At 41.2% G+C, this 22,527-nt stretch overlaps 1 protein-coding gene across 1 annotated transcript; it reads left to right on the plus strand.

Annotated features, from left to right (window-relative positions):
- The first annotated feature begins 11,242 nt into the window (after positions 1-11,242).
- Positions 11,243-22,065, plus strand: TM4SF20 (transmembrane 4 L six family member 20). Its single transcript, XM_043909852.1, has 4 exons — positions 11,243-11,503; positions 17,792-17,857; positions 19,842-19,993; positions 21,650-22,065. Exons 1-4 carry the CDS (start codon positions 11,321-11,323, stop codon positions 21,939-21,941), a joined length of 693 nt encoding a protein of 230 aa, XP_043765787.1. The 5' UTR covers positions 11,243-11,320; the 3' UTR covers positions 21,942-22,065.
- The last annotated feature ends 462 nt before the right edge of the window (positions 22,066-22,527 follow it).

Consider the following 22,527-nt stretch of genomic DNA (forward strand, 5'->3'; position numbering starts at 1 on the left):
CATGTTCTAGAAAAGACAAGAAAATGGCTAAAAGGTAATATAGTAACTTTTTGTCAACATCTGAAGGGCTCTTTTTAATTTCTTGCATTTGCCAGATGTTTTCCATCTATTCCAAAGACAGAGGAAGACCAGCCTCAAACTACAGAAGTGTTTAGGTTAATGACATGGGGAGGAAAAAAAAAAAAAAATCCCTGATTGCAGAAAGAGTTTGAATACCCATTTTTCTTGAGAATCTATATAAACAAGATAGACAACTAGTGATTTTTAGTGGGATGAAATCTAATTTGAAGACAGTACTGCGTGTCCCTAGCAGTTGGATCTACACAATTATGGATAATTTGGTCTCATGTTTAAATTCACTCCTGGAAATTTTGGCCTTAATTCTAATACTGTATGTTTGTTTACCTTCCGTGTGCTCAGAAAGGCTGGTTTCTCCATCTTCCATAAAAGATAGTCTTCGTGTTAGAGAAACAAAGTCTAGAAATTACCTTATATATTGTCATATATTATATCACTACATTAACATTGATAAGAAATTACGAGTACCTCCGTCTTGAACATGTGATAGGGCTGTGGCAGGAACCCAGATAATGGGGCAAGGGGACCCATAGGCAGGCAGAGATCAAGGAAACAGCCCAGCCACAGTCCGTAATAATGACCAGCCGGCTCACCCTCTGACGCAGGCACTCCGCTGAGTTGCTGAGATCAAGGTTTTAGCTAATCACGATGATGTCACAGGAACAGAATATGAAACACCGCATCCAGCACTCACACAGCCTTCACCTGTCAGCTCTGGGCCCAGAAGGAGACTGGTCCATTCGAATCAGGTCCCACTTGGACTAGAGGTCTCTCACCTGGAGTTGGGCGGGGTGGGGCAAGGAGCGTGTTTTTGCCCTGAAGATGGAAGCCTGGAAAACAGACCGAAAACTACATCCTGAATCCTGAGGCCAAATGGAGCTGGAGTCCCAGGTCTGGGAGAGAGGATGAGATACAGGCAGGGCAACAAGTCACAGGGGAGGTGGGCTGCAGCGATGCCGCTGGTGCTGCCGCTCCTCGGGGGCGTCATGCTCAGAAGGGGCGGGGCCCGAGCCTGACGTCACCGAGACCTGACCCAGAAACCTGGCTCTAGGTCACTGCTTGGGGTATGCTGGGCAAAGTACTTCACATTTCTGAGTCTCCGTATCCTCTTTTTGTAAATGGGAATACTGTAGGTCTTCATTATCCAGGAGTACAGGGGAAAAAAGCTCGAATCTATCTAAACAGGAACTGAAGTTTCACAGCAAATAATTTAGCAACAACTTTGATTGCAACCCTATCTTTAAAAATGAAGCTAAAAGTGATGCCTAAGAATTATTTTGTTTTATAGCTAATAAAATACAGATTATAATTACTGCTGTGTGCTCATTTCTAGAACAACAAATAAGTCAGATTTGATTGCAGGGTTGTGGCATGTTTTTCCTGATGGCATGCTGGAGGGCTCGATCATCCTCTCTAAGCATCTCTGCTAATATTTTGATAGGCAAAGAATTTCCTCCCCATGATGTGGCGTCCTATTGTCAGTATATTCCTTTCAAGAACAGATAGGGAAAGAATAAATTAATTGTTGTCTTAAACTGTAACTTTTTACAGCTGCTTTGGAAATTCTATTGATCATTTTGATTTCTGGCAATATGATAGGCTAGCTATCCCCCCAAACCTTCCCTTTCTGCAAAACATTTACAGATTCTGCACAAATAAAAAAAAGCTCCCCTTTAATTGTAGAGTTGACTCAGGAGAATAAAGGCAGACCCCAGCGTAAGAAATGGAAGAAGGCTACAAATTTGACATGCAGCAGCCTTCGGTTGGGCAAAGGGGAACTGAAGCAGAGACCCCTGTTAGAAATGTCGGCCCTCAAAGAGTCATCCTCAGTGAAAGGAGGGCTTGGAAAAAACCCACTCAGGACAAAGTGGCTATTTAGTGTCCGCTGCAGTTTGGGTAGTGGGGATATGGGAGATTTTCACACATATGTTTTGTTGTATATCTCCTAAGATCTTTTCAGACACATGCACACATGCACATCTACATGAGTTCCTAGCAAATTGTTCTGTAATTTGCTTTTTTCCTCTTCGTCTTAGAGCTCTTCCATTGTGTACTATATGCATCCATCTGATTTTCTAAAAACTGCAAATAGCACATAGTATGGATATGATTTAATTTGAAATTATAAAATCATACCACATTTCTAATTTTCCTTTACTTTTCCATTGAACTTAGCATGTTCTAATGTACTCAATACTTACCCATTATATTTATTTCGTTTCCTCCCATACTCAAGGAAATGTCAAGGGTGTAAGGATTTGTGTTGTGTCCATTCACTGATGGACCCCATGTGCTTTTGGAACAGAGCCTGTCACATAGTAGATTCTCAAGTAAACACCTGATGAATGAATTGAATTAATCAATGAGTTACAATTCAACCAATTCCCCAATGACTTATATAATTTCGCAACTCTAAAGAATACTATAAACATCATCACATGTGCTTCTACTACAGAAAACCACAGTCAGATCCTCTACATCTAACCTGCACTAGATTAGAAACAGTATGGAAAATTACCTTGGTGGATGAGAGAACCAATGATTTCACTCATGATTATTTATAGTAGATATGTAATAAACAACTCTCTTAGAAATATCAACAACCTCAGATACGCAGATGATACCACTCTAATGGCAGAAAGTGAAGAGGAACTAAAGAGCCTCTTGATGAGGGTCAAAGAGGAGGGTCAAAGAAGAGAGTCAAAAAGCCTGCCTAAAACTCAACATTCGAAAAATTATGGCATCCAGTCCTATCACTTCATGGTATAGAAAAGGGGAAAAAGTGGAAGCAGTAACAGACTTTATTTTCTTGGGCTCCAAAATCACTTCTGATGGTGACTGCAGCCATAAAATTAAAAGACACTTACTCCTTGAAAGCAAAACTATGACAAACATAGACAGCATATTAAAAAGCAGAGAAATCACTTTACTGACAAAGTGATTAGCTTTTCATATAGTCAAAGCTATGATTTTTCTAGTAGTCATGTACAGATGTGAGAGTTGGACCATAAAGAAGGCTGAGCACCAAAAGAACTGATGCTTTCAAATTTGGGGGCTGGAGAAGATTCTTGAGAGTCCCTCAGACTATAAAATGATCAAACCAGTCCATCCTAAAAGAAATCAACCCTGAATATTCATTGGAAGGACTGATGCTGAAGCTGAAGCTCCAATACTTTGGCCACCTGATGCGAAGAGCCTACTCATTGGAAAAGACCCTGATGCTGGGAAAGATTGAAGGCATAAGAAGAAGAGGGTGACAGAGGATGAGACGGTTAGATAGCATCACCAACTCAATGGACATGAATTTGAGCAAATTCCGGAAAATACCGAAGGACAGGAGAGCCTGGAGTGCTGCAGAACATGTGTCGCAAAGAGTTGGACACAACTTAGCAACTGAACAATTAGATGTGTAAAATAGGTAAGTGATGAAGACCTACTGTATAGAACAGAAAACTCTACTCAATACTTTGTAATGGTCTATATGGGAAAAGAACCTAAAAGAGGGTGGATGTAAGTATAACTGATTCACCTCGCTATACAGCAGAAACTTAACAACACTGTAAATTAATGACCCTCCAATAAAAATTATTTTTAAAAAAGCAATGTTTATTTTCTGTGAGAAATGTTTTCAGACAATGAAATGTGGAATGTGATAGAGGATCAGGGAATGACCACCACATCACAGCAACATAAGATGTGAAGAAGAAACCTGATGAAGAAAACACAGGAAGCAAGGAACCAGCATAAGCCCACTGTATAGAGGGGTCACATTGCCTCCTGCCTCCCAGTGCATTTTCCTACTATATCAGGACGTTCCCCAATTTCACGCTCCACAACACTCCCCTGAAGGATATTTTTTCCATCAGCATCCCTTGAACAAGCAAGAAATGACCAGATAATCCATTTTAAAGAATGTGCTCTCTTTTTTCTTAATATTTTTCTACCTCAGGTGCTTCAAAGAAGAACAGTAACAAAACCCCACTGCTCTAAAAGAGGTGCAACTCCATATAAAAGCAAGATTTGCACTGGATCTCTCCAAATCCTACTTCCCATCGTTCAACTGAAGGGGCATAGCATCTTCTGGTTCCTCTCCCAGGAGATGTGGTTCTGAGCTTCCTAACTGACTGCCCCGCCTGTTCACTGTTAGGGCTTCCTCCTCTCACACCTCGACTTTCAGGGCTGCCAGTCTCCACAGGGTCAGCCAGACAGTAAAGAGTGATTTTCAGGACTTCCCTGCTGGTCCAGTGGTTAAGAATCTGTCTGCCAATGAAGGGACACTGGTTGGATCCCTCATCCTGGAAGATTCCACATGCCAAGGGGTAACTAAGCCTGTATGCCACAACTACTGAAGCCCGTGAATCCTAGAGCCTGTGCTTGGCAACAAAAGAAGCCGCTGCGATGAGAAGTCCATGCACCACAACGAGAGAGTAGCCCCTGCTTTCCACAAATGGAGAAAGTCTACGGGCAGCAATGAGGACCTACCACAGTAAAAAAAAAAAAAAAAGAATAAATAAATTAAATTAAATTTAAAAAACAGTATTAAGAGAAAAAAAGGGTGGCTTTTTTCTGGCCTCTTTGACTGTGGCCCCTGCTATCCCTGTTCCTCTCTGCTCCCTCCATTCCAGACACACACACCCTGATGGTCCTGAGCCTGCCCTAATCTCTGTATACTTCTTTTGTACTTGGGCTTGGATGCGCTCTGCTTTTGTCTGCATGTAGTGAAGCCCTAACATTTGCAGGGCTGGGATTTGAGAACACATGGAACTTCAGACTGTATAGTTGCAATACTGTAAAGTAATAAATTATGCTAAGAAACTGCTACAATGTGCTTCATTCTTTTGCCTGATCAAATATACCATCATAAAAACCATAGAAAAATTTGTGTACATGTGTTACTTTTGGCAAAATATCAAAGACAATTGAATTTAATCACTAATGCTTTGTGTTTGGGTTGTGTTTGTGTTTGTGTTGATGGGTCAGGATGTAGAGATACACATATTTTAGCTTTACTTAAATAATTTAAATTTACAATGGTCACTAATTAAATTTGACTTTCTGTTAATTTTGTAGGTAATTTTGAAGTTTTTTTTTTTTCAAAAAAGTTAAGTTTTAAGCATGTGAAAAAATACTTTGACCTTTGGCCACACCATGGGGCATGCGGGATCTTAGTTCCCCAACCAGGGATCGAACCTGTGACCCTACAGTGGAAGTGTGGAGTCCCAGCCATGGGACCGCTAGGGAAGTCCTCATGGGACTTGACTTTAAACCAGGACTCAGATCGTGTCACTGAACTGGCTTGTTTGTACATGAGCACCTACTCCAGGGGAGTCTCCTTGACAACCTGTGGCTTAAAGCCAAAATTTATTTGTAATTTGTTGTGTTTCAAAGGTAACACATTTAATTTGTCAAATGAAAAATTATATTGAATCTGTTTTCCAACTACTCCTGCCATCTGTTTGTATGCCTGCATGCTAAGTCACATCAGTCATGTCCGATTCTTTGCGGCCCCACGGACATCCACTAGATTCCTCTGCCCATGGAATTTTCCAGGCAAGAATACTGGAATGGGGTGCCATGCCCTCCTCCAGGGGATCTTCTCGACCCAGGAATTGAACCCGTGTCTTTTATGTCTCCTGCATTGACAGGCAGGTTCTTTATCAGTAGTTCCACCTGGGAGGCTCTATCCTGTTTGTGTGCCCACGTGGAAAGCCACCATGCTCTGGGGAGGAAGATGCTTCCTGTTCCTGGGCTGACAGGCTCAGCCATGGGTCCGTCTGTGGATCTCACTCTTGCTGTGGGATCACATGTGGTTTCTGTGCACCAGCTGCTCTGAATCCTGACCCTGTGACCCAAAGTCCTGCGGTTCTGAGAGTCTTCACTTTTGAGTGAATCCCTTCTTTGTAGAATCTGAACACTAACCAGGGACAGTAAAAAGCCTGGAAAAGAATGGGGAAGACCTACAGATTATTCTTTTCCTTTTATGTGAGACACAGGAGGTTTTGGAAATGTTAAGTTTGAGGCCTCTTATTGGTAGAGACATCAGCCTCAGAAGTATTTCTTTGCTTCATCTCTTAAAGGATCAATGAAGACACTGAACAAAAGATGGGAAAGATTAAACGTCACAACATTACTCATGTTTATGATTCAGTTAAGACTTCTGAGTCAGACTTGCATGGATCGAACAGAAAATAAAGACGACAGTAATATATTTCAGATCCTCATAATCCTATTCTAAATATGTCCCTAAAACAAATAAATTCAGAACTGATATAAGCTATTTCATGAGGCCAGAAGTCCTTAAGGAAGTAAACCAGAGGCACTGTAAACTTCTCCCAGGGAAATTGAGATAAACAACAGAGAACCAGTCATGTGCTTGGGTCACGGCCAAGCCAAAGAGAGTAACCAGGGCTTCCTCCAGCAGCAGGAATTCAGACCTCCCTCCCCTCCTGAGTCTCGCTCCTCACCTCTCCTGAGTCCTCTCTACTGACACCATGGTCTGCTGTGGTTGTGGAAGTTGTGGAGATGGCCGTGGTGGTGTCTGTGGTGGGGGCAGTGGTGTGGTAAGGGCTGTTGTCAGTAGCAAGGCTGCCACTAGGCAGCGTCCTCTTGGCAGGTACTTAGATTTTCAGACGTCCTAAACTTTCATCTCATCTGGTTCATCTAAACATCAAGCTTATACTTTAATAGAAAGACAACTGATTGGAGGTCAGAAACCCCAAATTCATGTCCGTGCTCTGCCAGAGCAACCTAACCATGAGTGAGTCACCTCAGCTTCCCTGAATCTGATTGTCTTACCTACTCATCTATACAGCAAAAAGATTGCGCTAAGAATCTCCATGAACCTTTACAGCTTTAGGAGTACATATATCTACTGAGCTCTCAAAATTAAATCCACAGTTTCTCTACCTCACAGACTCATGTATATTCTTTGGTTATAGCGGGCATTAAATTTGTTTATGTATATATAAACAGCTCTCAATCCAATATCATCCCTTAATCAAAATTCTCTAGGCAAGCTTGGTACTGAGGGTGCAAAAGTTCCTATTAATGAGCTCAGTGGAAAGAAATAATACTCTCAAAGATATTTCATTCTTTTGAAACATTTACTTTTCTGTTTCTGGGATTTCTCCACTTGTATTCCTACTTTACAGTCTTCCTCAATGGCTCAGCAGTAAAAAAAATCCACCTGCAATGCAGGAGACACAGAAGATGTAGGTTCGATCCCTGGTTTAGAAAGATCCCCAGGAGGCAGAAATGGCAACCATTCCAGTATTCTCACCTGGGAAATCCCATGGGACAGAGGAGCCTGGAGGGTTACAGACCATATAGGGGTCACAAAAGGGTCAGACATGACTAAGCATAGCTTCCTACTTATATTTGTTATATATTGTACATTTCTTATAGTTTCTAATGTTCCCTAATCTTCCTGAATATAATTTATGAATAAAACTCTAGGAAAATATGGTATCTCACAGTTTTGTTTTGATGTCACTTTTTCGGAGAGGTGAGAGTGACATTGTTGATGTTTGGCAGCATGTAGCAAAGGTTAGGAAGGTTATAAGGCCAAAGACAAGGGATACACTGGGTTTACTGGGGGTAATGCTAGCTACACTAACACTGACACATTATATGATGACAACACTATAGACATTTATTGCTTGTTGATGTCAACTATCTTGAGCAGTTCTGGATGGACAGAAAGGGAAGGGCATGGGGCCTCTAACTGGTAGAGATTTAGGTTGCTGAAAGCTGATATGACTTCCAAGGCAGCTTACTTGTCTGCAAACTATGGATGGAAAAGAAGAAAATAGATAACGTCCGTCACTTTGTAAGTGTCTTAGATTGAAAGTGACTTCTCCTTGGTTAGAAGAAGTCACATGGCCCAAACTAGATGCATGGGAAACTGGGAACTATAGTTCCCAGACACTTCTCAACCATTGTCTTATGAAAGGTAAAAGCATGGCCATATCTGTGTATAAAGCCCAAGTCTTATGAAAGCTAAAAGTTAGCCATATCTGTGTATAAAGCCCAAGTTCTAATAAAACTGGGTTGACTGGAGTGTGTTTAGAAGAGGATGCCTGACAGGACATGGGTGGGTGTTTAATACCCATTCAGTATTGCATGAATTCCTCCTGGGTTAGTTATCCAGATTACTGTGAGGCGCATTCAGAGCATGGTTGGAGCTGCTTAAGATCACATAACCTTTCATGCGGGTGGGGAGAAGATGGTAAAAGCTAGAGACTTTTAGGAAACGTGGTCCCTGATGTTTGACTATGATCCTTACTGCTCCTAGGTCCACAGTGTGCATGGGACTAAGAGGGGAAGCTTCGGGTTGGGGGAAAGAACAGAACAAAGTGCTTTTGCATTACCTCTTATTTTCACCAATGCCACAAACATGACTTGACCATGACTCCATGCTCTCTCATATGTTAACTCTCTTCTGTCTTGAAGAAACACATTTTCCTAATATTCTTAAGACTGTTCCCATTTGGAATGTTACATGTCAGCCTAGACATGTAAGTACATCTAGACACTCTAGACATCCAAGCCATGGAAGAAACAGAAACATGATGGAAATCACTTAAATGATAACATAGTAATGGTAATACTCCATACTCTAGAGAAAGTTTCTTTCCATATCATTTAAATGGAATCACTATGGTGAATTATCTTGCTCGATGTCCATATCAATGTCATTCTAGTATATGTTTCTGTACAGTAGAGATTGTGATGATTAAACACTACATTTTCCAGAATACTCTACCATTAAGGTCTGGATGTTGCAGTGATTAGATCAGTCCTTGTGCTACATTGAAACAGGGGAAGATCCTATTGTCCTTGCCTCTTCTTCCATGTAGTTACCCTGCTTTTTGTCTGCAGAAAAACTTTAACCAAAGAATAAGTTTAATCAGAGAAGTGAGAAAATGCAGAAACAAAGGAAAACAGTCAAAGGAGACCAAATGATAGCTTGGTCATTAAGGAAAGAGGACCTTTAGTTCCTCTTCAAGAACTATAGGTAATGTTCTGAGTCATGTCCTGTGAGCTGTCTTATAGATACTGAAACCCCAGGGGGAGAAGTTAACCATATGATGACCAGACTGTAGCCATGACATAAACTGCCACAATTCTGACAATTGGTCTCAAGGAAATGAGAACAAACCAACCCTGGAATGGAAGATTAACTGTATTTAAAGCAGTCAAGATGATGCTGGTCAGATCACCGATGACCAATTTCAAGATGACAGTCAGAGCTGACTGTGCTGTTTTTTGCATGTAGCCCCCTCCCTTGGCCTATAAGAGCTCTTGCACCATGATTATCAGTGGAGGGGGGCAACAGGGGAGTCAGCCTTTGGACTGGAGTCTGTCCGCCCCTCAGTTGCTGGCATCTGAAATAAAGCAAACTTTCCTTTCTCCCCAGTTTGCTTCTTTAGTGGCTTTTGAGCAGCAAGCAGCCAGACCCTACTTTCGATAACAATATGGAAGACAGCAGGGCTTCCCAGATGGTGCTAGTGGTTAAGAACTCATCTGCCAATGCAGGAGATGTATGAGATGTGGTTTCGATCCTTGAGTCCGAAAGATCCCCTGGAGAAGGAAATGGCAATGCATTCCAGTGTTCTTGCCTGGAGAATCCCATGGACAGAGGAGCCTGGTGGGCTATGGTCAACAGGGTCACGCAGGTTCAGACACGACTGAAGCGACTCAGCATGCGCTGGAAGATAGCAAGGAGGAGGAGGCCCTCTTTCAGCCACTTCCATCTGTGGCTCTGAAGGAAGATGGGTGGGGGAGGAGGTGACAAGCAGAAGTCAAGTTCAGTGTTCCGGGGTCTTGTTACCACCCTTGAGTGTGTGGAGGGGCAGGGGCAGCAGCAATGGCCGTGGCTCCCTGGACTGTGACTGTCATGGTGCGGGCTTGAGTCTGACCCTTGCAGAGGTGGTTTCTCAATTTCCCCGCCTTTCTGAGGACTGCAGAGGCAGAAGCTCCCCTGCAGCCACGTCTTGGGAGGCATTCCTGGAGGCCACGCTGGAGCCTGCCCCTCCAGACCTCCCAGCAGTTTTGTACACACGATTCCCCAGTTATACTTCCTCCAGCTTAACATAGCCAGAAGGGTTTGGGTTTTCTGCAACTGACTCCGATACTCAAAATACTATTCTGACCATCTTTTTGTGTCAAATTCTAGCCATCTTCCAAAGCCTAGAGGAATCCTGATTCTTTGCCCATCTTGATAGAATCCTTCCTTTTTTTCTGAACTTCTTTTGCTGTTTTAGTACAGCATGTGACAAGTTATCTGTATACTTTTCTATCCTTGGTGTTAGTAACTTCCAGCTTTTGTTTGAAAAAAAGAAAAGAAAAAAGAAAGAAACCCACTTAAAGTATTAACAAAGAGAAAATTCATTATAAGAATAGATAGCCAATGGGAATTAGATGTATGTCTCAGGAAATTCAAACAGGGGCTCTGCATCAACCTAGCGGGGTGGGGTAGGGAGGAAGATGGGAGGGAGGTTCAAAAGGGAGGGGATATGTGTATACCCGTGGCTGGTTCATGTAGAAGTTTGACAGAAAACAATAAAATTCTGTAAAGCAATTATCCTTCAATTAAAAGATTAAAAAAAAAAAAAAAAGAATATAGAGGCATCTCAAGAAACGAAGCCAGGACCCAGAGTCAGTCTTCATAGGGTAGAGATTAAGAAGTAGAAAGCCTGTTTTGTGTGTATGAGCATACAGCCTGAAACTGAGCCCTAACATTTCGACTAATTAAGAATATTTGCAGCAGAGAAAACATTTTTTTCTCCCAATTTCATATGTATTCATTTTTTTTGTTGAACAACTTCAAAATAAGGAACTTTCATAGTTGATATTAATATCACTACAAGAAAAAATAGGTTATATTAATCAGATAGTCTTATTTTTACTTTTTATATGGCATACGAGTAAAAGAAAGTGTATTAGAAGAGTATATTTTAAACTTTTTTAAAGATTTTTTTTGCCTATTTTCATGCATAAATTTATCTAGTAGCACTCATAGATTTTTCCCACCTATCTTCCTCCACCCCATCATAATATAAAATCATCCTTACTTCCTGTAATACTCATAATAATGTCCTGCCCTATTGGACTCTGACCTGCTTTCTGTAATTTTTTTTTTATAAGTGCTGAGCTTTAACTAGAAGGCACAGGACAAAAGGCAAAACAGTGCCAGACAAACAGCCACCCAGACAGGACTCCTCCTAAACCAGGGGCGACCATGACCTGCTGCGAAGGATGGACAGCCTGCAATGGATTCAGCCTGCTGGTTCTACTTCTGTTCGGAGTAATTCTCAACGCAATACCTCTAATTGTCAACTATGTGGATGAAGACCAATTTTTTGAAAACCCCATCTCCTGCTTTGAATGGTGGTTCCCTGGAATTATTGGAGCAGGTGTGATGGTGAGTGAAATTTATTTGACTCAATTTGGGAAACGCCTGCTTATTATATTGAAGATGATCTAAAGACAACCTTTCAGCCCTGCAGTGAGCTATGTCCTGGCTTAGGATATACTGCGGGGAAATGGGTATGGTATTAACTTGTATGGGCATCAGTGAAGAATGGCAATTTAAATGAACCGTGGTATAGGCTAGGGAGCTTGGGCCAAAAAATAATAATACATTGATAAAAGTTGGTTGGGTTATTATGTATCATACTGTTACCACATCCATGTCTGGCAGCTCACTGCTCAAAAGCCATGAGAGTTCAGGCTGGTGGCAAGGAAATTTTGCTTTATTTTGGATGCCAGCAATTGTGTGTGGGGGGAGGTAGGGGGGATGCCTGTCCAAAATCAAACTCCCCCAAACTAACAATCAGTGGGCAAGAGCTTTTATAGACAGAGGGAGGGGGCTATATGCAACAGTACAGTCAGCTCTGACAGTCATCTTGAAATCAGTCACCAGTGGTCTGACCAGAGTCATCTCGATTGTTTTAGGTACAGTTATTCTTCAGTTTCAGTTCGTTCCAATCTTCTTGAGGCCGGTTCTCAGAATTGTGGCCGCTTATGTCATGGCTACATCCTGGTTGCCATGTAGTTAACTTTTTCCACCTGGCGGGGATTTCAGTATCTATAAGAGAGCTCACAGAATATGGCTCAGAATACTACCTACAGCACTCGAGAAGGAATTAAAATGTCCATGGAATTCTCCAGGCAAGAATACTGGAGTGGGCAGCCATTCTCTTCTCCAGGGTATCTTCCCAACCCAGGGATCAAACCCCGGTCTCCTGCATTGCAGGCAGATTCTTTCCCATCTGAGTCACCAGGGAAGCCTGTTTAATGACTACATTGTTATCATTTAGTCTCCTTTCACTGTTTTCCTTTGTTTCTGCATTTTCTCACTTCTCTAATTAACGTTATTCTTTGGCTAAAGTTTTTCCACAGACAAAAGGCAGGCTGAGGACCTGGGGGGCAAGGATCATAGGAGGCTGCTCCATTTCAATACTTCTTCTCATATAAGTCTGCTTTCCCAAGCTTCAGAGGTAGCAGTAAAGAGTTTTTGAATTCGTTGCCTCAGCTTTCCTTTGCCAATCCCAGTCTCTAGGTATTCACAGGGAATACAATAGGAGCGGGAAGTGCTCAGTAGGAAGGGGGAGGGACATTCCATGCCCGGTGAACCTACTGGATGAAAATTGTGAGGCATGAATATGACACTGCTTACACCTAGGGGAGTTGACCTAAGAGGTTTGGGACTTGAAACCCTGGCTGTCTCTAACCTCAGGGACTTTTTTGACTCAGATCTTACTTACAACCCAAACATCATGGTGCTTGTTTAAAGTTTGATAATTATTAATAGGTCTATCTTTGTTGAAGTCTGTAGCCGAGCAGTGTAAGGTAGAACTGCCCAACGTACCTGGCCATAAATCAACCCAGGCACTTGTAATACATGCAGATTTATATGCCTTTTCCTGGGGATTCTGGTGTAGGTGGGTTAGGTGTGACCCATGGTGTGGCAACAAATCTTGTTTTCAGACCTGGCAGAATATCTCAGTTCTGGTTGTGTCCCCAGTATATTACTACTAGCAAATCATTTATCTTGTGATTTTGTTTCCATATCAGTAAAAGTGGGAATGTAATTAAAGTTGGAAAATTCAGCATTCAAGAGGCTTGTTTTTGTTATACCATTGAGGGCCTACTTAAGGGTGGTCTCACGAATGCTAGAGAAAGGCACCCTTGTTTGGATGCGCCTTTGTGTTATAATGATGATGAGTTACTGTTCTTAGTCTTATTTCCTGACTTACAAGAAAACGGTCTTTGTTGTTGTTGTTGCTCTTCAGTTGCTCAGTCGTGTCTGACTCTTTGTGACCCCGCGGACTGCAGCACGCCAGGCTTCCCTGTCCTTCACCATCTCCCGGACCTTGCTTAAACTCATGTCCGTTGAGTTGGTGATGTCATCCAGCCATCTCGTCCTCTGTTGTCCTCTCCTCCTTCTGCCTTCAGTCTTTCCCAGTATCAGGGTCTTTTCTAATGAGTTGGCTCTTCATCAGGTGGCCAAAGTATTGGAACTTTGGCTTCAGCATCAGTCTTTCCAATGAACATTCAGGGTTGATTTCCTTTAGGATTGACTGGTTCGATCTCCTTGCTGTTGGGTCATTATATATGAAACAGAGAAAGAGAGGCCACTGACTTCATACATTACACTAAAAATCTGGTTGAGTAGTTATTAACATTTGTATTTTAACAGACCAAGAGAAGGTTGAGAATGTTAACAAGGTAGCACAGTAGGTGTGAAACCCAATTCCAGATTTATCAGATTCTAAACCTCTGTTTCCCATCAGTATTAGCACCATAATCCTCATCATCGATTTCAGGCTGACAAAGGGAAAGACAAAATCTACAACTTAACCCATAAACTCAAGTAACCAGGAAACCAAAGCATAGAAAGATTACATAAGTATGAAACTGTTTCAGAGAATCTGGACTTTCTTTCCAGATAGTTTCCTTTATCGCCCTCAATAAATACTAACAATGTATTGCTATCACACCAGGTTCTTGCTATTACTCAGTATCATGCATCTTCACAGCATCAACCACTCTCTGAAGCATTCAATAGACATTTTATTGACAGAGATTCAAACTCTAGAATAGGCTCACAAGCAAATAGGTGGATGATAGAAGGGTTATTTTCTTGATCCTCAGCCATGTATAGAATATGGAAGAATATCTTTTTCAAAGGGAATTGTGTCCTTTACATCAATCTAAATACTGACTTAGTTCAAAATATTGAACTCTCAATATACTGTATATACACAGAAAAGTTAATGAAGAAGAAATCACTCCCTTAATAAGTACTTTCGTCATAGTTCTTGAAATCCAGTTCTAATCTGTAGCATTTTAAATTAGTTTCAAAAACAGGGAATTTTGCAGGAAGTAGTTAATAATAAAAACTATGGAATTCATCATCGATCACTTCATAAAATACAGTTATTTTACGGCTTTATGATTTACCCAAAACAGAAACGAATCTTTTCATCTTTGAAACCATGACTAAGAGTATTCAAATATTAAGTTACTATCTTCATGTATTATCTACTAAATGGAAAATCAATACACATTCTTTTCCCAAGTACCAAAAAAACAACTTGAAATGTTTCCTTGAAACGTTTCCTCTAAAAAATAAAGACTGTTTTATTTTACAGGTTAATTATAAGCCTAATCTTAATCATGATTATTTATTGAGTTCACTTACTGTGTAATAATTAATCAATTATTAAAGTCTTAGAGTAGAAATTGTTGAACATTAAACAAATTAGAAAATACTGTTTAATAAGAATTTTCAAAATACAATTTTTATATTTATAATGAACCACAGTTTTGTGTTACTTTCATATTCAAGTACTTTGACGAGTCCCAGAAATCTGCATTCTAACAGAGTTGTAGTGGTCTAAAGCTATTCTGGACTTCTTATGAAATCATATGCCTTATTTCTAAAATTGGATGAAAGTATGGGCTTCTGTAATGAAAAGTGAACAATGCTAATTTTCTTTATAAAAACAAAAGACTATCAAGAAAAATAGGCTCACAAAAACTCTGATACATTCTAATGTGCTTAAGAGTTGAAGAGAAAGAGTATTCTCCAGATTACTTATTTTTGTAGAAGACAAACTGGAAGATTTATAATTCAGTCACACACACACACACACACACACACACACTTGCACATTTTAATGTAAATCCTATAAAGAATCCCTCTAATCTCCAACGTTCTGAATGGGCAAAATGGTTGAAATACAATGAGTTATCAAGTTACCAGTAATAATGTAACAAAGATGTGTCAACATGCCAGAAGTCAATCAGGTGAGGATTCATATATGAAAAGCTATTATTTATTTATTTTTTTGAAAAGCTATTATTTATAAAACCCCTTTGTAAGAGAATGTATCTCTTTCAGCATCTCTGAAATTAATCTTCAAGAAATTTAGCAGAGTTTAATTTATATCAATAAGCAACCTGGAATGACTTATCCATTTAAATTATATTGTAATGGATGCTCCAACTTTCTTTTAACGGATTAATTAATTTTCTAAATCGGGGTTAACTTTTTTTTTTCCCTGCAAAAAAGCCAGCTAGTGAATATTTTAAGTTCTGGGAGCCAGTCAGTCTCCCTTACAACTATTCACCCCTCCTGCTTGTGCACCAAACCAGCATGAAAAATTAAGTGAATGGGCATGTCTGTGTTTTCATAAAACTTTACAAAAAAGCAGCTGTGGGCCATAGTTTGCCAGTTCCTGCTCTAAACAATTTGTTCCTTAAGCTCAGAAGGCAGTATCACTTACAGGTAGAACATAAGACGTTTAACCCGTGAACACTGACACCTATTTGGGTGCATAAATTTCTTTCGTCTTTGCTTCTGGGCTCTCAGCAATTGAGGGTCTAGGCTACCATACATACATGTGCCCTCTGAATCATAAGGGTGCTGGTGTTCAAGGCAGTCTGTAAGCAAAGCTTGATAAAAATACAAAGTGTTTTCGGAGTCAGTTCATGGTCAGAGAAGGGTGAAGTTTGTCAGGAAAGCTGTTGTAAGGCTGTTCTCCTGGAGAAGGAAATGGCAACCCACTCCAGTATTCTTGCCTGGAAAATCCCATGGACAGAGGAGCCTGGTAGATTCCCAGTCCATGGAGTCCCAAGAGTTGGACACAACTTAGTGACTAAACCAAGGTATTCAATCTTAGATCTGCTCTGAAAGGAGAAAGGTAGACATTGTATTGGAAAGATAGATTGGGGGGAAGGAGCAGTTAGGAGGACACTGAGATGACTGAGGGAGGTGACGGTGGTGGTAGGGATGAGAATGAATAAGCTCTGTGAGGGAAAAGAGAATTGTTAAGAATTGGCCAGTGTGGTTGGAATGGTGGTTAAGAGTCTGGGCTCTGGAACCTTAGTGGCCAGCTTTGACCCCCCTCTCCCTCATCTCTTCCACTTTCTCAGGCAAGTTACTCAAGCTTTCTGGACTTCAGTTTTCCACCCCAGTGAAATGGGGATAACTAGCACCTACCTCATAGGATTTTTATGAGGTTGGGGATAAACTAAAACACATGCTGTTATAACTCAACAAAATGTTAGAAAGAAGAGTGGGAGGACAGAGAACTACCCAAGGGCAGCTGTGCTGAGATGGCAAAAAAATAAAAAAAAAGAAAACACACACACAAAAAAACAAAAAAGCCTGTGGCTAAAATTTCTTAAGTGGAAGGAAGTAATCGACATCCCTCCCTTCAACGATATAAAACTTCTTTCAGGAAGAATTTCTAGTCATACCTGCTGACTGCATGAGCACCTGCTCAGTCGCTTTAGTCGTGTCTGACTCTTTGCAACCCCATGGACTGCAGCCCACCAAGGCTCCTCTGTCCATGGGATTCTCCAGGCAAGAATACCAGAGTGGGTTGTCATGCCCTCCTCCCGGGGACCTTCCTGACCCAGGGATCCAACCCGCATCTCCTATGTCTCCTGCCCCAGCTGCTGACTAGTTATTTGTAAACATTTGAACTTAAACTCCTGAGAATGTGACATCATTCCTTATAGCTTTCACCAGCAGTATGTATTCCTTTGATACTGAATGTAATACAAGATTTCTAAACATCAATGTGAAGTGAAACTGTTTCATGCCATGGACACAGGAGTAGAAAGGAGAATGTGGAGCTAAAAATAATCCTCAAATCACAAGTTTGGGGAATGAGGGAGCTGGTAGTGACCCTGGGAGTGGGAGAAGGGTGATGATAGAATTCTTAATTCCCAACTGCCAGGCAGACAAAACCATCAATTTCCTTTCTGAACACTTGCTGGATTAACTCACACCATTTTAGGGAAATTGGGTAAGTGGTTGCAGATTATAGTTTAAAAAAAAAAAGTGAATTTTGGATGATGCAACCAACTCTTTCAGAAACATTCCTTTCAACATAATTAATAAATAACTCACTGTATTTAAAATCCAAGTCTCTCTCATGATGACTCAGAGTAGTGTTAAAATGTAGACGGGAAAGTCTGAAACTGCTATCCTGAAATCTCCTATCCTTTGCCCTCTCTTGTAATCTTTATGGTCCAGACAGGCATCACAAGATAAAGGACATTGCTACACTTCCTTCTTGTTCTCTGAAGCCTTGGCTTCCCACAACTGCTGGTAAGCAGAAGGTGAAGATTACTGCTTTATCATCTGCTGAGAAGTAATCATATTCATCGTTCCTGTTGATGTAATTTTCAGGCCATTCCAGCAACAACGATGTCCTTGGCAGCGAGGAAAAGAGCGTGCTGCAACAACAAAACCGGGGTGAGCACAGTGCGGCTGGTCCGGGAGCAGAAGGGCAGAAGCAGTTCCTGGCATCTCAGCAAAGTCGCCGAGGCGTCAGCAGCAACTGCATCAGCTGTGTGACTCCAGTGGTGGGACTGGTCCTAGACACACGCTATTTAGGAGGATTTATACGATAATACTGAGACTGAAGTTGGTCTTTCTGCTTTCCCGTAAAACTTTATTTTTGGAGCCAGCTTTCGGACCTTTTCCTCAATCTTCAATTTCAGTCTAAAGGTTTTCAAAGAAAGGAGATTTATAAGTCACTCTAAGAGCTGTAATCAGTTTCATAATACTCAAGTACTTGTTATTTTTGAGATGTGTATAAAGTACTTGGGGAAAAGTGCTCTCAGTTTTCTTATGCACGTGAAAGACCGGTTTACTAGGAAGAGAATGTTAACTGTCCTTATGCAGTTAAGTTAAAAGAGAACATTCCTCCCCCCTCCCCCCCCCCAAAAAAAGAGAACATCCCATTTTTTTCCCCAAACATTTTGGTATGTATAAGGTTGTTTAAGATTGTAACGAAGTCAAAAGTAAAGGAGGACTTCCCTAGTGGTCCAGTGGTTAAGACTCTCACACCTCCAATGCAGGCGGCTCAGGTTCAATCCCTGGCCTGGTCAGGGAACTAAGAACCCACATGCCATTTGGTGCAGCAAAAAAAAAGAAAGTTTGAAAAGCAAACAAAATGAATATTTACTAACCTTCTCTCACTGTGTGTGTGTTAGTCCCTCAGTCTTGTACGACTCTTTGCAACCCCGTGGACTACAGCCTGCCAGGCTCCTCTGTCCAAGGGATTCTCCAGGCAAGAATACTGGAATGGGTTGCCATTTCCTTCTCCAGTCTCTCACTGTACTCAGAACATTTTCAAGCACGTTATCTCATTTTTCTGAAAATCCATGTTTTATGATTTCTGTTTTATTGACTGAGAAATTAATCCTCAGAGGAAGCAAATAACTGCCAGTGTTACACCATTAGCAGGTAGATTTGTATCCACACCGCCACCATCAGATTCCAAAATTCCCAGTCTTTATGCCATGAACATGGTTACACCGTAACTCTGAGGACTCCTCTCACAATTCTTTCAGGAAGCAAGCAGATCAATAAACCAGAAATCACAGTAAATATTCCTGGCTGTCTAAGGTTTTAAAGCAATGATTCTCAGCTTGATGGGAACATTAGAACCACCTAGGGAAAATGTTAAAAATACCCATGGCTTGTGGCCCTCCCTAAGATCCTATATCAGTATTTTTCAAAAGCACTTTAAGTGATTCTAATATGCTCCCAGGGGTAAGAGCCACTGTTTAAAAGTGTACATATTGATAACCATAAATTAGAAAATTAATTAAAAAAAAAAACCTTTTCTGACATTTGGTATTTATCTAGCATTATAGTTACTTTGCTAGTTATTTATAGTCTCTCTCTGGTCCTGACACATTGTAGTGGTCCATTGAAATGGACAAGGTTCAGGTAGAGCATAAAAGTTCAGCTTTTTCAGAAACAATGGCAATGATCATTTATTTATTTTTAGTTGTGGCTACAATGGGTCTTTGCTGCTGTGTGTGGGCTTTCTCTAGCTAGAGCATGCGCACTTCTCTTTTGCAGAGCGTGGGCTCTAGGCCTGCGGGGTCAGTAGTGGTGCACAGGCTTATTAGCCCCGTGGCACGTGGGATCTTCCCAGACCAGAGAGCAAACCTGTGTCCCCTATATTGGCAGGCAAATTCCTAAGCATGGGACCACGGGAAGTCCAAAACCAGTGATCTTTTGAAATCTAGTTGAATGGCAGGGACCTTGCCCTCTGCTTTCTTGCATAAGTCCCACCTAATCACACCTAGATCCTAAGACTGAGGTTTGTAAGGTAGCTGGACAATGGCAGTGGTGGATGATAAAGACCACATATGCTGCTGAAACTTGCGACAGACTACGCTCATGTAATAATGTGTGCAAACGTGCCTACTTTATTTTTCAGATGTTTCTTTCATCACTTCTGAATGCCATCACAGTCATCGGAGCTGCATACTGCCTGCTGGTGTCCATCCAGGCTCTCGAGGAGGGCCCTCTCATTTGCAACTCTCAAAGCAACGCAACTTCCAGTTGTGAATTTTCACTTAAAAACTTAACGTGAGTAACCGTTTGCTTCCTTACACAGCTGCAGCTAATTAGGTTAGAAGAATGTGGTGCTGACCGGGTGCCATGTTTTCTCTCACGGGACAGTCTTACAGATTTAGTACAGTAACCCCAGTTGGCCCAACCTCAGAGAAACGGAGGAATCACTGCATTCAGAATGCTTTGGGTATGGTCTTGGCTAAAACGGATTATCCTTGTCTCTCAAAAATCTACGGCAGCATATGTGCATGTATATAAAAAATTTCTGAAGATGTGAACCAGAAACTTCCATCCTTGAAGAATGGTAATGGAGGACGCCCTCAGGGAGTGAAGGGAGCACTACTTCTGATCAAAGCAAACTTGTAGTGCAATGAGTGAAAGTGTTAGTCACTCAGTCATGTCTGACTCTATGACACTCCATGGACTGTAGCCCGTCAGGCTCCTCTGTCCACGGAGTTTTCTAGGCAAGAATACTGGAATGGGTTGCGATTCCCAACTCCAGGGGATCTTCCCAACCCAGGGATCAAACCCAGGTCTCCTGCATTACAGGTAGATTCTTTACTGTCTGAGCCATGAGGGAAGCCCAATTATACTTGTAAAACCTAAGCATATATTACTTTGAAAATCTGAACAAAAACACAGTAAGCAAATAAAATCTAGAGGCTTACCACTAAGCCCTAAAAAAGAAACAGAGCAGCAGCCAGTGGAATCATGCAAACATAATATAAATACACTATAGGCATGGGGATGAATCAAAAGCTTAAGTCGCGGAGTAGCAAGTAATGCTGAAGAGTTACATGGTAATGGTTCATTTCAGTCTTCTAAAATGGTTCTGTGCCTTAATCTAGGCACAACTGGTAAAACTCAAAGAAAATAACAATCTCATTCGTTAATTATATATTGTTCAGTACAGAAAACAACTAGAATTCACTTTTGTGGTCATAGGGAAAAAATTGCTCCCCCTTTTTCCTATCTTGAATGGTTAAAAAAGAAAAATCTCTCAAAATTTGCATACCACAGTTGTGAATCAAAATCCAAAGAAATTCCCTTTACTAATAGAGTTGGAATAGGAAATCAGAAGGCTTCCGCCTGGGTGGCTCAGTGGTAAAAAAAATCTGCCTGCCAATGCAGGAGACTCGGGTTGGGCTCCTGGTCTGGGAAGATCCCCCGGAGAAGGAAATGGCAACCCACCACTTTCACTTTTGCTATTTATGGCTATGCTGCTGCTTGGGTTTTCTCTAGTTGCATTAAGTGGGGGTTATTGTGGCGGAACACGGGCACAGGAGTTGTGACTGCCGGGCTCTAGAGCACAGGCTCAGTAGCTGTGCCTGAGTTGTGGGCTCAGTTGCCCTCAGCATGTGGGATATTCCTGGACCAGGAACCGAACCTGTGTCCCCTGCACTGGCAGGCAGATTCTTTACCACTGAGCCACCAGGGAAGCTCTAGAAGTGCTTGTTGATGAGATACATAATGAATCAACCTTTTGTAGCTGTTACAGGGGTACATCCTCTGGAACCCTGATCCTAGTGACAGTTTCTGGGCACAATATTTTAAAAGCAGTGTCTGCTTTACTGGACATGTCCTTTTCTGGAGGCCACGCTGCATTCTCGAAATGGTCAGTAGTATTTCTGAGTATTTATTTTTTTTATCATTTCTTTCTTTTTTTTCCAGTACCAATTACCACGAATCCTTTGATCTGCAGTGGTTCTTCGAAGACTCTTGTGTTCCTCCTACAGATTCCAACAATCCTTCCATCACCAACACAACAGCCAGTAACTGGAGAGTACACAACTTGCACTTCAATTCTATAGAAAACAAACACAGGATTATCCATGTCTCAGTATTTTTAGGCCTGCTGCTCGTGGGCATTCTCGAGATGCTGTTTGGACTCAGTCAGATCATCACTGGCTTCCTTGGCTGTCTGTGTGGAGGAGTCTCTAAGCGAAGAAGCCAAATCGTGTAGTTTAATAACAATAAAATGGAAATACTAGCTTAAATCATTTGAGAACCTTTAAAAGACATGCTTTTAGAAGTTCAATAATAGAACATTACCTAGAAAGCTGTGGATGAGTCAGTTTAGCCCAAAGGTTGTTTTTATTTTATTTTTCAAAGGTTGTTTTTAAAGTCAACTTTGATATAATTAAAAAAACAAATCACAGTTAAGCATGCTGGTAAATGCAAATTCTCCTATGGAAAGAAAAATATCAGTCATTGACTTTGGAGAAAAGTGGAGAGAAGCTTTCTGGTTATTTTGTGTCTTTCTGTACTGGTGTATTATTTGGATTTTCTAACTATATTCTCATATGTAGAGAAAGGGAGGGAGAGTAAGCAGGACAGAAGTTATAATAGAAGCCAAAGTATGGGATTTTTCTTTTTTTTTTGTATTTCTTTATAATTAAAGATGATAAATATATACAATTGACCCTTGAACAACTGGGGTTTCGACTGTGCAGGTCCACTTGTGAAGCAGATTTTCCCCAACAGTAAATACCAGAGTACCACATGATTTTCAGTGCTGTTGACTGAATCTGTGGGTACAAGAGCCCTGG

The sequence above is a fragment of the Cervus elaphus genome, chromosome 8 (assembly GCF_910594005.1).
Source record: "Cervus elaphus chromosome 8, mCerEla1.1, whole genome shotgun sequence".
NCBI classification, from domain to species: Eukaryota; Metazoa; Chordata; class Mammalia; order Artiodactyla; family Cervidae; genus Cervus; species Cervus elaphus.

Bases quoted from the DNA above. Each gene is read 5' to 3' on its own strand.
- TM4SF20 (XM_043909852.1), top strand. From the start codon at position 11,321: ATGACCTGCTGCGAAGGATGGACAGCCTGCAATGGATTCAGCCTGCTG. The intron at 11,504-17,791 runs GTGAGTGAAATT...TGTAATTTTCAG, and splicing joins TTATTGGAGCAGGTGTGATG to GCCATTCCAGCAACAACGAT. The intron at 19,994-21,649 runs GTGAGTAACCGT...TTTTTTTTCCAG, and splicing joins TTTTCACTTAAAAACTTAAC to TACCAATTACCACGAATCCT.